Genomic DNA, 16,894 nt, shown 5'->3' with positions numbered 1-16,894 from the left:
AGTTGCATGTTTGTCCTGAGCAGTTAAACTGCCCAATGTTCTTTAGAAAAATCCTCCAGGTCCCAAAAATTCTTTGATTTTCCAGCATCTTTTGCACATTTGAACCCTTTCCAGTAGTGACTGTATGATTTTGAGATCCATCTTTTCACACTGAGGACAATTAAGGGACTCAAACACAACTATTAAAAAAGGTTCAAACATTCACTGATGCTCCAGAAGGAAACATGATGCATTAAGAGCCGGGGGGTGAAAACTTTTGAACAGGATGAAGATGTCCAAATTTTTCTTATGTTGTTTAAAGGTGCCCTAGATTCAAAAATTGAATTTACCTCGGCATAGTTAAATAACAAGAGTTCAGTACATGGAAAAGACATACAGTGAGTCTCAAACTCCATTGTTTCCTCCTTCTTATATAAATCTCATTTGTTTAAAAGACCTCCGAAGAACAGGCGAATCTCAACATAATACCGACTGTTACGTAACATTCGGGGTGTATGCCCCCAATATTTGCATATGCCAGCCTATGATCGAGGCATTAGACAAGGGCAGCCAGTATTAACGTCTGGATCTGTGCACAGCTGAATCATCAGACTAGGTAAGCAAGCAAGAACAATAGTGAAAAATGGCAGATGGAGCAATAATAACTGACATGATCCATGATAACATGATATTTTTAGTGATATTTGTAAATTGTCTTTCTAAATGTTTCGTTAGCATGTTGCTAATGTACTGTTAAATGTGGTTAAAGTTACCATTGTTTCTTACTGTATTCACGGAGACAAGAGCCGTCGCTATTTTCAATTCATAAACACAACTTCACTCTTTATAAATCTCTCCAATAGTGTAGCATTAGCCGTTAGCCACCGAGCATAGCCTCAAACTCATTCAGAATCAAATGTAAAAATCAAAATAAACACTATACTTACGCGATTAGACATGCTGCATGACGAACACTTTGTAAAGAACCATTTTGAGGGTTATATTAGCTGTGTGAACTTTTTTTATGTTGTTTAAGGCAAGCGCGAGCTCTTGGGGCGTGGAGCACCAGATTTAAAGGGCCACACACCCTGAATCGGCTCGTTTCTAATGATGCCCCAAAATAGGCAGTTAAAAAAATGAATTAAAAAAAATCTATGGGGTATTTTGAGCTGAAACTTCACAGACACATTCAGGGGACACCTTAGACTTATATTACATCTTTTAAAAAAAAAGTTCTAGGGCACCTTTAAATTTTTTTTTTTTTTTTTCATTTTGTACTGCCCTTAGGAAGCAGCAGAAGATACTTACATGTTTCCCAGAAAACAAATTAAGTACAATTTACCGTTATCTTCAAATTCAAAAAGTTTTCACCCCCCGACTCTTAATGCATCGTGTTTCCTTCTGGAGAATCAGTGAATGTTTGAACCTTTTTTAATAGTTGAGTTTGAGTCCCTCAATTGTCCTCAGTGTGAAAAGATGGATCTCAAAATCATACAGTCACTGCTGGAAAAGGTTCAAATATGCAAAAGATGCTGGAAAATCAAATAATTTTTGGGACCTGGAGGATTTCTTTTGGAATACTGGGCAATTTAACTGCTCAGAACAAACAAGGGACTCATAAACAACTTATATGTGGCCCGGGATATGGATTTGTGACGCCGGACACAGGATGAAAAATTTAAATGGGGTCTTTTATTCCAGACTGCACTTGGAGCAGTGCAGCATTAAGTATGAAAACTTTGGAAAATAGTGACAGAAAAATATAAATGTGATTACAGCCAGTAGGAAAAAATAAAGTTTGATCTTCACATCAAAATGAGTGCACTTCTTTTCCACCACAATATTTGCTAACAAAGACAACGGTAGTAGCCTTTCATGCTGGAAAACAAATAGACACACAGTTGTAACATGACAGCTGTCAACAAATCAAAGTTGTCAAATCAAACAAGGCTACTCAAGTTACATGAAAAGTACATGGAAGGAAATTAGTTGCATTTTTGGGGTATTCCTTAATACACCACAAACACTACTGCAGCATTTCACACTCAGGTAACCTTACATTCGTAAATGAGTACTAAGAGGACTTCAAAAATGAATTTGATGATTCAAACTTACAACTCATCACCTCTTAAACACATGTACACATTAACAGGGCCAGTTGCTGACTCGATTTCCCTCTGCAGATGATAAAGGGACAACATTCAAACTTTTCCTTAACATTTGGAACACATTGAATTAGAACAATGATACTATTACACTCATTCCAAGGAAGCACTAATAAACACTGTTACAATCAATAAAAGTGAACACTCACTTGGATGCTTTACACTCGCACCGGAAACACAAAGGGCCTATGGAGCACTTTTCTCCCCTCTAAACAAAATAACCATGTTTCAGTAACACTGGTTTGCATTAGATTATGCACAAAAGAAGTTCTTTTTTAACAGTACACCGATACAGATTATATCGTCAACACTTACGCTTGAAATATCTTGAGAAACAGTTAGCTCCCCCACACTGAACAGTTCGTCAGCAATAGTTGTCGGTATGCAAAACTACACAGCCATCCGAACTCACATCACACTGAGAACGAGTATATAATTCACTGCCTGTGCATATTTCTCGGTATTTTGTGATTTTAATGATGACGAACATCTATTTTAGGCGGAACATTCACCCTGCACTAATATAACTCGTGCTGCTCATTTGTAGCTCTCGCAGCACTTCACGACACTCACACAGCCGTGTTTCTTAAAGGGCCAGCATCACCTTATGGCAACAGATGAGAAAAGCATGAAAACATACTGTGTGTGCAGTACATTTAACCCAGGGGGGGGGGTAAAAACAGTTTTGTGTTTGACACAACTTTTCAACCTGGTTACACTCTCCCCTGCTGAATGTCAACGTCCCCGGTGACTACTATATCTGATCATCTTGCCCCCCTTGAAGCTGCCCAGTGGTATAAAGGACCATTCCAGCTAGCACCTGAGAGAGCACATCAGGACTGAAAGACACTGCATTGCACGCAGACCTGGGCAGTCGATACGGGTTACTATGTGCTCCTGCAGTTGTTCTCTGTGTTTTACGTACTGCAGGACAAGGCACTTCCAACTTAACACACTCTCCTCTTTTATTTCTAGGAGCAGGCACAGGTCTCATCACTGGATCCCCAGCAGGTAAGTGGACACTTTCTTTTCCTGAATCCACCGATGTTGGAGTCACTTCCCGGGCACCTTCAGGTATCCCATGGCTCTCTGGTCCTGAACCGTCACCACTCGTATCAGATTGCTCCACATGATCATAGAAATGATCAGGAACCGGTTGCCTTGGACACTCAGATGTCTGGGCTACTGTCAGTTTCTCCACAGGACAAAGAACTTCCTCCACAAGAACGCACTCTGCTTCCAGCGAGGGCATCTCTGACTCAGGAGCTGAGGTACACACTTCTTTTATAGGGGGCTTCCAATTCCTTGGCATGGGCACTGGTACTGGATTATTGCAGGGCCTGAGATTGGATCTGTGCACTCTTTTTACTGTGCCTCCTTCAACAGGCTCCACGGTGTAGGTGGTCCCCTGTACCTCCAACACCCGGTACACGATGGAAGACCAAGCGTCCTGAATCTTGTTTCGTCCAGGCGGGCGGTGTCGCAGGTACACATGTTGCCCCACCTCTACAGCTGGGCAATATACCTTCTCCTCATGCTGCCTTGCTCTTTCCACCGCCCTCCGTTCAGCATATTCCTTTGCTCGAACATGGGCATCTCGGAGACGTTCTTGATGCACTTTTAACCAGTCAGGCTTATCATCTGTTACAGGCTCCTGGCCCAATAGAGCATCAACAGGCAGATGTGGCTGGACCCCGAACAACAGATAGTATGGTGAGTACCCTGTCGACGAGTGCGGTGTTACGTTATATGCATAAACAAGCTCAGATAAATGGTCCGGCCATCTGCGCTTCTTTTCAGGCGGGAGAGACTTCAAGAGGTCATGAAGGGTTCTGTTGAACCTTTCACATTGCGGATTACCCTGGGGGTGATGTGGGGTTGTACGAGTTTTCTTGACCCCATACAACTTGCAGAGCTCCGCGATAACAGCGCTTTCGAAATTCCTGCCCTGATCAGAGTGTAAGCGTTCGGGAACTCCATACTTCAGGAACCATTCTCTGAGGAGGATCTTGGCGGTGGTCTCGGCCTTCTGGTCACGAGTGGGAAATGCTTGACTGAACTTTGTAAACACATCAGTCACTACTAGAACATTTTCTCGCCCATCCGTGGCTGGTTCAAGAGTTGTAAAGTCAACTGCTACAACCTCCAGTGGCCGGGAGGCCAAGAATGAAGCCCACGGTGCCTTAATCTTGGGTTGCGGCATCTTTGCTAACACGCAGCGTTGACATTGCTTCACCCACTGTTCCACATCCTCATACATTCCTCCCCAAAAACATCTCTGTCTCAACAGGGCTAAGGTTCTCTCAATCCCCTGATGACCCATCTGATCGTGGACATTTTTCAGGACTTGATCTGTCAGGCAGGTGGGTAACAATAACTGGTGACATTCTCCAGTGTGGACATCCTTGATTACACGGTATAAGAGACCATCCTTTTCAATGATCCTTGGCCACTGTTTGAGCAGGGAACTCACTGATCTGGACAGGACTAATCTCTCCTGCTTGGTAGGTTTCCTTTGCCGGCTCCAGAATCTCTTGAACACACTGAGTGTTGGATCAGACTCCTGAAACTGACGAAGCTCTGCCTTGGAATACCCGGGCAAAGTGGGAGTATTCTCACACCCAAGATCACCTTCTCCAGCCAAGGCGGTTTGTAACTGCCTGACTCGGCTGCACTCAACTCCTGCTGCTAACAGCTCCGGTCCCAAAGCTGTTCCTGTCCTGAGCGAATTACAGATTGCCACACAGCCATCATACTCTGCATCTTCACTCTCAGAGTGTGGTTCATTGGATCCTGGTCTCCTAGAAAGAGCATCAGCTGCAGTGTTGCATCGTCCAGGGCGGTACTTGATTTCAAAATCAAAAACAGCGAGCTGGGCAGCCCAGCGCTGTTCAATGGCTCCTAATTTGGCGGTCGTGAGGTGGCAGAGGGGGTTGTTGTCTGTTATGATGGTGAATTTGGACCCCAGCAGATAACTTCGGAACTTTTCAGTGACCGCCCACTTAAGTGCTAACAGCTCCAGCTTCATGCTGCTGTAGTTCTGATCGTTTTTCTCAGCCCCTCTCAGCCTCCTACTGGCATAAGCGATTACAGTCCTCTCACCCTTTTGATGTTGGTACAAGACCGCTCCCAACCCGAGGTTACTTGCATCAGTCTCAAGCACAAAGGGAAGAGTGAAATCAGCATACCCCAGCATTGGTGCACTGGTAAGTTTGTCTTTGAGACGCTCAAAGGCCGTTTGGCACTGGGGAGTCCAAGACCTTTTATACAGCTGAGCTGCCTTGATGGGGCTTGTATCTCTAAGGCACACATTCACTAGATCGTGCAATGGCCCGGCTATCTGAGAGAAACCTTCGATAAATCTCCGGTAATAGCTACAAAACCCCAAGAATGATCTCAGTTCTTTGAGAGTACTGGGGACTGGCCACTCCCGAACTGCACTTATCTTGTCAGGGTCTGTACTCACACCTTGCGACGAAACTTGATGGCCAAGGAATCTCACTTCTGGCTGCAAGAAATGACACTTCTCTATTTTAATCTTCAGCCCAGTTTCCTTCAACCTTCTAAATACAGTTTCAAGTCGCACCAGATGTTCGTGAAAGGTGGATGAGTACACTAACAAGTCATCCAAGTAGACAAGCACAATTCGGAACACAAAGTCACTCATGATGGCCTGCATGAGCCGCTGGAACGTTGCGGGCGCATTGCACAGCCCGAAGGGCATCCGCCGGTACTCATAGAGGCCAAAAGGTGTAGTGAATGCTGTCTTATATCTGTCCTTTTCATGGACGGCAACTTGATGGTAACCGCTAGCAAGGTCTATTGTCGAAAACACTTGAGCTCCACCCAACGCATCCAAACTCTCATCAATACGTGGCAATGGAAAAGCATCACGTTTAGTCTTGGAATTTAGTCTTCTATAATCCACGCACAGCCTTAGGCTTCCATCGCCTTTGCGCACCAGAACGATGGGTGAGGCGTAGGAACTCGAGCTTTCCTGGATGACACCCTTCCTGAGTAAACCCGAGATGTGCTCTTTGACCTCTTCAAACTGAGTCGGTGGTATCCTGCGATATGGCTGGGCAACGGGGGCATCATCTGTCAAGTGGATTTCATGTTTCACTCGATCTGTATAACCCAGGTCTTCGTCGCACTCTGCAAACACATCTGCATACTTTGTTAGTAGCTCACAGAGCCTTGCTTGCTGTTCTGGGGTACCTCCTATGTGCAGTCTACTTAACAGATTCCTTGGGCTAGTATTGGACTCTGGTTTGTCTCTCTGGTCAATACTCACTTCTTCGTGTTCGGCAGAGATGCTGTGAAACCTCACCTCACAAACGTCACTCTCAACGCACTGACAGGGGGTAAGTACGCCAAGCCGAACATTAGGGGGCAGCCAAACATCTTCTTGGGAGAGGTTGACTACTTGAACTGGAAGCACTTGACTTTTGGGCGACACTAAGGTGGGCATGGGGATCAGTCCACCTGGTAATGGGGTGCTCCCGGGTTCCAGCAGCAGCCAAGCACTGGTGTCAGTGGCTCTCTTGTTTACTCTGGCATAGACCGTGGCTACAGAGGATGCTGGTACATGGGTTTTGCCCTTACCGCTAACTTTGACTGTGGACGTCGTTTTTTCCAGTTCAATGTCCTGTACATGATTGAAGGCTTCTCTCCACACAGAGTCCAGCTTTCCTCCTAAAGTGGTGTCAAACTCAGTCAGTGCAAACTCTCTGCATCTCTGGGTGATATTCATGCCTATGATACCAGGGGGAGATGGATCTAGTTCTGCAGCATCCCCATCTCGGACTATTAGAAACCCACACTCAGGTATAGTTAGCCCCATCACTTGTATATCCAGTTCAACATAGCCCAGGTATGGAAGTGGTAGCTTGTTTGCTGCAGTTATTCTCAACCACTTAGAGGTGCGGTGAAGGTCTTTGTCTTCTCCATGGAGGTTTTTCCTGAAGAAACTTTCTGTTAAGGTGCTCACATTACTTCCTGTGTCTAGCAGACATCTAACTAGAACACCGCCAATTTGAACATCAACTTCAGGGCACTTGCCAACTGCACGCTCCAAGAACCGTTCCTTTGTTAACGTGCTGCATCTTGAGCCTTCGGGTTTTCCTCGCATTGCTCGGCTCACAGCAACGGAGGGACCCCGTTTCCCTGCACCCCAGAGCTTGAGTTGGCAGTGGACTGGCTCTTGGAACTACGTGGAACAGGACACTGTCGAGCTACATGTCCCACCCCTTCACACCTTAAACAGATGGGTTGGCCATTTTCTGTATACCTGGGCTGGACTTTGGGCTTTACACTCTGGCTACCCCCTGAACTAACCTTTTGTACGGTGAGTTCTCGAACTGCATTAGTGAGTTCCCCAATAGCTTTACCCTGCTGAGTGATTATTTTCACTACCTCCTGCAAGGCCACAGCTATGTCATTTTGTGCTGCACTGACTGAGGTTGTACGTTCTGAGGTCTCCTCAGAGCTCGTGCTCATGATATTTCGACTCCTGGCCACATTAGCACCACGGGGTCTGTCTTCCACAACCCACATCATGGCCTCTTCACGGACATCAAACAGGGTGGATTGAGGCTTTTCTCTAATAAGTTTGCGCAGCTCTCTACGCAGGGACGCATCCCTTATGCCTTCAATGAATTGATCTCTTAAAGCAATCTGGGGATTAGACACAGCATTGGGGGACTGTTGTTGAGCAGCGCTAAGAAGCTGAGAGAGAGCATGGGAAAAGTCACGGAAATCTTCTCCCTCTGACTGTCTGCGTGCATAAAAAGCGTGCAACAACTGAGGTGTGGTACGTTTCTCCCTAAAGGCCCCACGCAGATATGAAAACAGATCACTGGGTTGTTTAGTCTCTCCCCCCATACACAGCTTGACTTCGTCTAAGGCTGAACCTCTTAAATGGGACAGAATAAAGTCCACTTGGTCATCAGTGTTCAAACCCCTCACCCGTATTACACGTTCAACCTCGTCAATGAACTCATCTACAGACTGACCATCTTTGACATGATCGCCACTGAATGGCACAATTTGACGTTCCCTTGGAATGTAAACATAAGATCTAGTGGCAACATTACTCATATTAGCAAGGGTTGACATTACTTGGTCGTGTCTTCGACCTAACTCAAAAATTTGTGTCTGCAGCTGCGCTACGGGATTACCTTCATCACCATGAGTCACAGTCCCTGCACTGTCCATTTCACGGCTGGTTCCAGCCTGAGCAGCTGGCACAACGTCGTCCTGGTCCATGCTCTGGCAATGTCTCTATCTTGAATGGTATACAGTCAAAAAAAAACAATCGCAGTCACTGCAGTCCAACCTGAAGGGGCGATTCCTTGCCGTTTCCTTTGACAACGATCTCAACGTAGAAGTGAACACCTTCCTGCGTTCCCGAAAGCCGGCTCCTTTGCTTCTCCAGGTATGTTACACTTCACGTCGTTGACCTCTTTGGCACTGTTACACGACCCCTCTTCACTACTACCGTTGTCTATGTTCCCACTACTCTACCTGACTGTCAAAAATGTCCCAAAATTATCAATGGAAACCCCACTCCTGGTACCAAAATCTCTGTGGCCCGGGATATGGATTTGTGACGCCGGACACAGGATGAAAAATTTAAATGGGGTCTTTTATTCCAGACTGCACTTGGAGCAGTGCAGCATTAAGTATGAAAACTTTGGAAAATAGTGACAGAAAAATATAAATGTGATTACAGCCAGTAGGAAAAAATAAAGTTTGATCTTCACATCAAAAATGAGTGCACTTCTTTTCCACCACAATATTTGCTAACAAAGACAACGGTAGTAGCCTTTCATGCTGGAAAACAAATAGACACACAGTTGTAACATGACAGCTGTCAACAAATCAAAGTTGTCAAATCAAACAAGGCTACTCAAGTTACATGAAAAGTACATGGAAGGAAATTAGTTGCATTTTTGGGGTATTCCTTAATACACCACAAACACTACTGCAGCATTTCACACTCAGGTAACCTTACATTCGTAAATGAGTACTAAGAGGACTTCAAAAATGAATTTGATGATTCAAACTTACAACTCATCACCTCTTAAACACATGTACACATTAACAGGGCCAGTTGCTGACTCGATTTCCCTCTGCAGATGATAAAGGGACAACATTCAAACTTTTCCTTAACATTTGGAACACATTGAATTAGAACAATGATACTATTACACTCATTCCAAGGAAGCACTAATAAACACTGTTACAATCAATAAAAGTGAACACTCACTTGGATGCTTTACACTCGCACCGGAAACACAAAGGGCCTATGGAGCACTTTTCTCCCCTCTAAACAAAATATAACATGATATTTTTAGTGATATTTGTAAATTGTCTTTCTAAATGTTTCGTTAGCATGTTGCTAATGTACTGTTAAATGTGGTTAAAGTTACCATTGTTTCTTACTGTATTCACGGAGACAAGAGCCGTCGCTATTTTCAATTCATAAACACAACTTCACTCTTTATAAATCTCTCCAATAGTGTAGCATTAGCCGTTAGCCACCGAGCATAGCCTCAAACTCATTCAGAATCAAATGTAAAAATCAAAATAAACACTATACTTACGCGATTAGACATGCTGCATGACGAACACTTTGTAAAGAACCATTTTGAGGGTTATATTAGCTGTGTGAACTTTTTTTATGTTGTTTAAGGCAAGCGCGAGCTCTTGGGGCGTGGAGCACCAGATTTAAAGGGCCACACACCCTGAATCGGCTCGTTTCTAATGATGCCCCAAAATAGGCAGTTAAAAAAATGAATTAAAAAAATCTATGGGGTATTTTGAGCTGAAACTTCACAGACACATTCAGGGGACACCTTAGACTTATATTACATCTTTTAAAAAAAAAGTTCTAGGGCACCTTTAAATTTTTTTTTTTTTTTTTCATTTTGTACTGCCCTTAGGAAGCAGCAGAAGATACTTACATGTTTCCCAGAAAACAAATTAAGTACAATTTACCGTTATCTTCAAATTCAAAAAGTTTTCACCCCCCGACTCTTAATGCATCGTGTTTCCTTCTGGAGAATCAGTGAATGTTTGAACCTTTTTTAATAGTTGAGTTTGAGTCCCTCAATTGTCCTCAGTGTGAAAAGATGGATCTCAAAATCATACAGTCACTGCTGGAAAAGGTTCAAATATGCAAAAGATGCTGGAAAATCAAATAATTTTTGGGACCTGGAGGATTTCTTTTGGAATACTGGGCAATTTAACTGCTCAGAACAAACAAGGGACTCATAAACAACTTATATGTGGCCCGGGATATGGATTTGTGACGCCGGACACAGGATGAAAAATTTAAATGGGGTCTTTTATTCCAGACTGCACTTGGAGCAGTGCAGCATTAAGTATGAAAACTTTGGAAAATAGTGACAGAAAAATATAAATGTGATTACAGCCAGTAGGAAAAAATAAAGTTTGATCTTCACATCAAAAATGAGTGCACTTCTTTTCCACCACAATATTTGCTAACAAAGACAACGGTAGTAGCCTTTCATGCTGGAAAACAAATAGACACACAGTTGTAACATGACAGCTGTCAACAAATCAAAGTTGTCAAATCAAACAAGGCTACTCAAGTTACATGAAAAGTACATGGAAGGAAATTAGTTGCATTTTTGGGGTATTCCTTAATACACCACAAACACTACTGCAGCATTTCACACTCAGGTAACCTTACATTCGTAAATGAGTACTAAGAGGACTTCAAAAATGAATTTGATGATTCAAACTTACAACTCATCACCTCTTAAACACATGTACACATTAACAGGGCCAGTTGCTGACTCGATTTCCCTCTGCAGATGATAAAGGGACAACATTCAAACTTTTCCTTAACATTTGGAACACATTGAATTAGAACAATGATACTATTACACTCATTCCAAGGAAGCACTAATAAACACTGTTACAATCAATAAAAGTGAACACTCACTTGGATGCTTTACACTCGCACCGGAAACACAAAGGGCCTATGGAGCACTTTTCTCCCCTCTAAACAAAATAACCATGTTTCAGTAACACTGGTTTGCATTAGATTATGCACAAAAGAAGTTCTTTTTTAACAGTACACCGATACAGATTATATCGTCAACACTTACGCTTGAAATATCTTGAGAAACAGTTAGCTCCCCCACACTGAACAGTTCGTCAGCAATAGTTGTCGGTATGCAAAACTACACAGCCATCCGAACTCACATCACACTGAGAACGAGTATATAATTCACTGCCTGTGCATATTTCTCGGTATTTTGTGATTTTAATGATGACGAACATCTATTTTAGGCGGAACATTCACCCTGCACTAATATAACTCGTGCTGCTCATTTGTAGCTCTCGCAGCACTTCACGACACTCACACAGCCGTGTTTCTTAAAGGGCCAGCATCACCTTATGGCAACAGATGAGAAAAGCATGAAAACATACTGTGTGTGCAGTACATTTAACCCAGGGGGGGGGGTAAAAACAGTTTTGTGTTTGACACAACTTTTCAACCTGGTTACACTCTCCCCTGCTGAATGTCAACGTCCCCGGTGACTACTATATCTGATCATCTTGCCCCCCTTGAAGCTGCCCAGTGGTATAAAGGACCATTCCAGCTAGCACCTGAGAGAGCACATCAGGACTGAAAGACACTGCATTGCACGCAGACCTGGGCAGTCGATACGGGTTACTATGTGCTCCTGCAGTTGTTCTCTGTGTTTTACGTACTGCAGGACAAGGCACTTCCAACTTAACACACTCTCCTCTTTTATTTCTAGGAGCAGGCACAGGTCTCATCACTGGATCCCCAGCAGGTAAGTGGACACTTTCTTTTCCTGAATCCACCGATGTTGGAGTCACTTCCCGGGCACCTTCAGGTATCCCATGGCTCTCTGGTCCTGAACCGTCACCACTCGTATCAGATTGCTCCACATGATCATAGAAATGATCAGGAACCGGTTGCCTTGGACACTCAGATGTCTGGGCTACTGTCAGTTTCTCCACAGGACAAAGAACTTCCTCCACAAGAACGCACTCTGCTTCCAGCGAGGGCATCTCTGACTCAGGAGCTGAGGTACACACTTCTTTTATAGGGGGCTTCCAATTCCTTGGCATGGGCACTGGTACTGGATTATTGCAGGGCCTGAGATTGGATCTGTGCACTCTTTTTACTGTGCCTCCTTCAACAGGCTCCACGGTGTAGGTGGTCCCCTGTACCTCCAACACCCGGTACACGATGGAAGACCAAGCGTCCTGAATCTTGTTTCGTCCAGGCGGGCGGTGTCGCAGGTACACATGTTGCCCCACCTCTACAGCTGGGCAATATACCTTCTCCTCATGCTGCCTTGCTCTTTCCACCGCCCTCCGTTCAGCATATTCCTTTGCTCGAACATGGGCATCTCGGAGACGTTCTTGATGCACTTTTAACCAGTCAGGCTTATCATCTGTTACAGGCTCCTGGCCCAATAGAGCATCAACAGGCAGATGTGGCTGGACCCCGAACAACAGATAGTATGGTGAGTACCCTGTCGACGAGTGCGGTGTTACGTTATATGCATAAACAAGCTCAGATAAATGGTCCGGCCATCTGCGCTTCTTTTCAGGCGGGAGAGACTTCAAGAGGTCATGAAGGGTTCTGTTGAACCTTTCACATTGCGGATTACCCTGGGGGTGATGTGGGGTTGTACGAGTTTTCTTGACCCCATACAACTTGCAGAGCTCCGCGATAACAGCGCTTTCGAAATTCCTGCCCTGATCAGAGTGTAAGCGTTCGGGAACTCCATACTTCAGGAACCATTCTCTGAGGAGGATCTTGGCGGTGGTCTCGGCCTTCTGGTCACGAGTGGGAAATGCTTGACTGAACTTTGTAAACACATCAGTCACTACTAGAACATTTTCTCGCCCATCCGTGGCTGGTTCAAGAGTTGTAAAGTCAACTGCTACAACCTCCAGTGGCCGGGAGGCCAAGAATGAAGCCCACGGTGCCTTAATCTTGGGTTGCGGCATCTTTGCTAACACGCAGCGTTGACATTGCTTCACCCACTGTTCCACATCCTCATACATTCCTCCCCAAAAACATCTCTGTCTCAACAGGGCTAAGGTTCTCTCAATCCCCTGATGACCCATCTGATCGTGGACATTTTTCAGGACTTGATCTGTCAGGCAGGTGGGTAACAATAACTGGTGACATTCTCCAGTGTGGACATCCTTGATTACACGGTATAAGAGACCATCCTTTTCAATGATCCTTGGCCACTGTTTGAGCAGGGAACTCACTGATCTGGACAGGACTAATCTCTCCTGCTTGGTAGGTTTCCTTTGCCGGCTCCAGAATCTCTTGAACACACTGAGTGTTGGATCAGACTCCTGAAACTGACGAAGCTCTGCCTTGGAATACCCGGGCAAAGTGGGAGTATTCTCACACCCAAGATCACCTTCTCCAGCCAAGGCGGTTTGTAACTGCCTGACTCGGCTGCACTCAACTCCTGCTGCTAACAGCTCCGGTCCCAAAGCTGTTCCTGTCCTGAGCGAATTACAGATTGCCACACAGCCATCATACTCTGCATCTTCACTCTCAGAGTGTGGTTCATTGGATCCTGGTCTCCTAGAAAGAGCATCAGCTGCAGTGTTGCATCGTCCAGGGCGGTACTTGATTTCAAAATCAAAAACAGCGAGCTGGGCAGCCCAGCGCTGTTCAATGGCTCCTAATTTGGCGGTCGTGAGGTGGCAGAGGGGGTTGTTGTCTGTTATGATGGTGAATTTGGACCCCAGCAGATAACTTCGGAACTTTTCAGTGACCGCCCACTTAAGTGCTAACAGCTCCAGCTTCATGCTGCTGTAGTTCTGATCGTTTTTCTCAGCCCCTCTCAGCCTCCTACTGGCATAAGCGATTACAGTCCTCTCACCCTTTTGATGTTGGTACAAGACCGCTCCCAACCCGAGGTTACTTGCATCAGTCTCAAGCACAAAGGGAAGAGTGAAATCAGCATACCCCAGCATTGGTGCACTGGTAAGTTTGTCTTTGAGACGCTCAAAGGCCGTTTGGCACTGGGGAGTCCAAGACCTTTTATACAGCTGAGCTGCCTTGATGGGGCTTGTATCTCTAAGGCACACATTCACTAGATCGTGCAATGGCCCGGCTATCTGAGAGAAACCTTCGATAAATCTCCGGTAATAGCTACAAAACCCCAAGAATGATCTCAGTTCTTTGAGAGTACTGGGGACTGGCCACTCCCGAACTGCACTTATCTTGTCAGGGTCTGTACTCACACCTTGCGACGAAACTTGATGGCCAAGGAATCTCACTTCTGGCTGCAAGAAATGACACTTCTCTATTTTAATCTTCAGCCCAGTTTCCTTCAACCTTCTAAATACAGTTTCAAGTCGCACCAGATGTTCGTGAAAGGTGGATGAGTACACTAACAAGTCATCCAAGTAGACAAGCACAATTCGGAACACAAAGTCACTCATGATGGCCTGCATGAGCCGCTGGAACGTTGCGGGCGCATTGCACAGCCCGAAGGGCATCCGCCGGTACTCATAGAGGCCAAAAGGTGTAGTGAATGCTGTCTTATATCTGTCCTTTTCATGGACGGCAACTTGATGGTAACCGCTAGCAAGGTCTATTGTCGAAAACACTTGAGCTCCACCCAACGCATCCAAACTCTCATCAATACGTGGCAATGGAAAAGCATCACGTTTAGTCTTGGAATTTAGTCTTCTATAATCCACGCACAGCCTTAGGCTTCCATCGCCTTTGCGCACCAGAACGATGGGTGAGGCGTAGGAACTCGAGCTTTCCTGGATGACACCCTTCCTGAGTAAACCCGAGATGTGCTCTTTGACCTCTTCAAACTGAGTCGGTGGTATCCTGCGATATGGCTGGGCAACGGGGGCATCATCTGTCAAGTGGATTTCATGTTTCACTCGATCTGTATAACCCAGGTCTTCGTCGCACTCTGCAAACACATCTGCATACTTTGTTAGTAGCTCACAGAGCCTTGCTTGCTGTTCTGGGGTACCTCCTATGTGCAGTCTACTTAACAGATTCCTTGGGCTAGTATTGGACTCTGGTTTGTCTCTCTGGTCAATACTCACTTCTTCGTGTTCGGCAGAGATGCTGTGAAACCTCACCTCACAAACGTCACTCTCAACGCACTGACAGGGGGTAAGTACGCCAAGCCGAACATTAGGGGGCAGCCAAACATCTTCTTGGGAGAGGTTGACTACTTGAACTGGAAGCACTTGACTTTTGGGCGACACTAAGGTGGGCATGGGGATCAGTCCACCTGGTAATGGGGTGCTCCCGGGTTCCAGCAGCAGCCAAGCACTGGTGTCAGTGGCTCTCTTGTTTACTCTGGCATAGACCGTGGCTACAGAGGATGCTGGTACATGGGTTTTGCCCTTACCGCTAACTTTGACTGTGGACGTCGTTTTTTCCAGTTCAATGTCCTGTACATGATTGAAGGCTTCTCTCCACACAGAGTCCAGCTTTCCTCCTAAAGTGGTGTCAAACTCAGTCAGTGCAAACTCTCTGCATCTCTGGGTGATATTCATGCCTATGATACCAGGGGGAGATGGATCTAGTTCTGCAGCATCCCCATCTCGGACTATTAGAAACCCACACTCAGGTATAGTTAGCCCCATCACTTGTATATCCAGTTCAACATAGCCCAGGTATGGAAGTGGTAGCTTGTTTGCTGCAGTTATTCTCAACCACTTAGAGGTGCGGTGAAGGTCTTTGTCTTCTCCATGGAGGTTTTTCCTGAAGAAACTTTCTGTTAAGGTGCTCACATTACTTCCTGTGTCTAGCAGACATCTAACTAGAACACCGCCAATTTGAACATCAACTTCAGGGCACTTGCCAACTGCACGCTCCAAGAACCGTTCCTTTGTTAACGTGCTGCATCTTGAGCCTTCGGGTTTTCCTCGCATTGCTCGGCTCACAGCAACGGAGGGACCCCGTTTCCCTGCACCCCAGAGCTTGAGTTGGCAGTGGACTGGCTCTTGGAACTACGTGGAACAGGACACTGTCGAGCTACATGTCCCACCCCTTCACACCTTAAACAGATGGGTTGGCCATTTTCTGTATACCTGGGCTGGACTTTGGGCTTTACACTCTGGCTACCCCCTGAACTAACCTTTTGTACGGTGAGTTCTCGAACTGCATTAGTGAGTTCCCCAATAGCTTTACCCTGCTGAGTGATTATTTTCACTACCTCCTGCAAGGCCACAGCTATGTCATTTTGTGCTGCACTGACTGAGGTTGTACGTTCTGAGGTCTCCTCAGAGCTCGTGCTCATGATATTTCGACTCCTGGCCACATTAGCACCACGGGGTCTGTCTTCCACAACCCACATCATGGCCTCTTCACGGACATCAAACAGGGTGGATTGAGGCTTTTCTCTAATAAGTTTGCGCAGCTCTCTACGCAGGGACGCATCCCTTATGCCTTCAATGAATTGATCTCTTAAAGCAATCTGGGGATTAGACACAGCATTGGGGGACTGTTGTTGAGCAGCGCTAAGAAGCTGAGAGAGAGCATGGGAAAAGTCACGGAAATCTTCTCCCTCTGACTGTCTGCGTGCATAAAAAGCGTGCAACAACTGAGGTGTGGTACGTTTCTCCCTAAAGGCCCCACGCAGATATGAAAACAGATCACTGGGTTGTTTAGTCTCTCCCCCCATACACAGCTTGACTTCGTCTAAGGCTGAACCTCTTAAATGGGA

The 16,894-nt window shown here is 45.5% G+C and overlaps 1 protein-coding gene across 1 annotated transcript; it reads right to left on the bottom strand.

Annotated features, from left to right (window-relative positions):
- Positions 1-1,651: 1,651 nt before the first annotated feature.
- Positions 1,652-16,107, bottom strand: LOC125247008. Its single transcript, XM_048158173.1, has 3 exons — positions 11,725-16,107; positions 7,482-8,178; positions 1,652-7,353 (listed from the first exon to the last, which is right to left on the bottom strand). The coding sequence occupies exons 1-3, from the start codon at positions 16,098-16,100 to the stop codon at positions 2,899-2,901; spliced, it is 9,528 nt and encodes a 3,175-aa protein (XP_048014130.1). The 5' UTR covers positions 16,101-16,107; the 3' UTR covers positions 1,652-2,898.
- Positions 16,108-16,894: the final 787 nt, after the last annotated feature.

The sequence above is a fragment of the Megalobrama amblycephala genome, linkage group LG15 (genome assembly GCF_018812025.1).
Source record: "Megalobrama amblycephala isolate DHTTF-2021 linkage group LG15, ASM1881202v1, whole genome shotgun sequence".
Classification (NCBI taxonomy): Eukaryota; Metazoa; Chordata; class Actinopteri; order Cypriniformes; family Xenocyprididae; genus Megalobrama; species Megalobrama amblycephala.
Note: the sequence above shows the minus strand (reverse complement) of the source record. Positions and strands in the feature narration are given on the sequence as shown.

Coding starts and splice junctions, on each gene's coding strand:
- LOC125247008 (XM_048158173.1), bottom strand. CDS start 16,100: ATGCGAGGAAAACCCGAAGGCTCAAGATGCAGCACGTTAACAAAGGAA. Junction 8,179..11,724: donor GGGCAAGATGATCAGATATA/GTAGTCACCGGG, acceptor TGTGCCATTCAG/TGGCGATCATGTCAAAGATG. Junction 7,354..7,481: donor GAGAACTCACCGTACAAAAG/GTTAGTTCAGGG, acceptor TGTTCCACGTAG/TTCCAAGAGCCAGTCCACTG.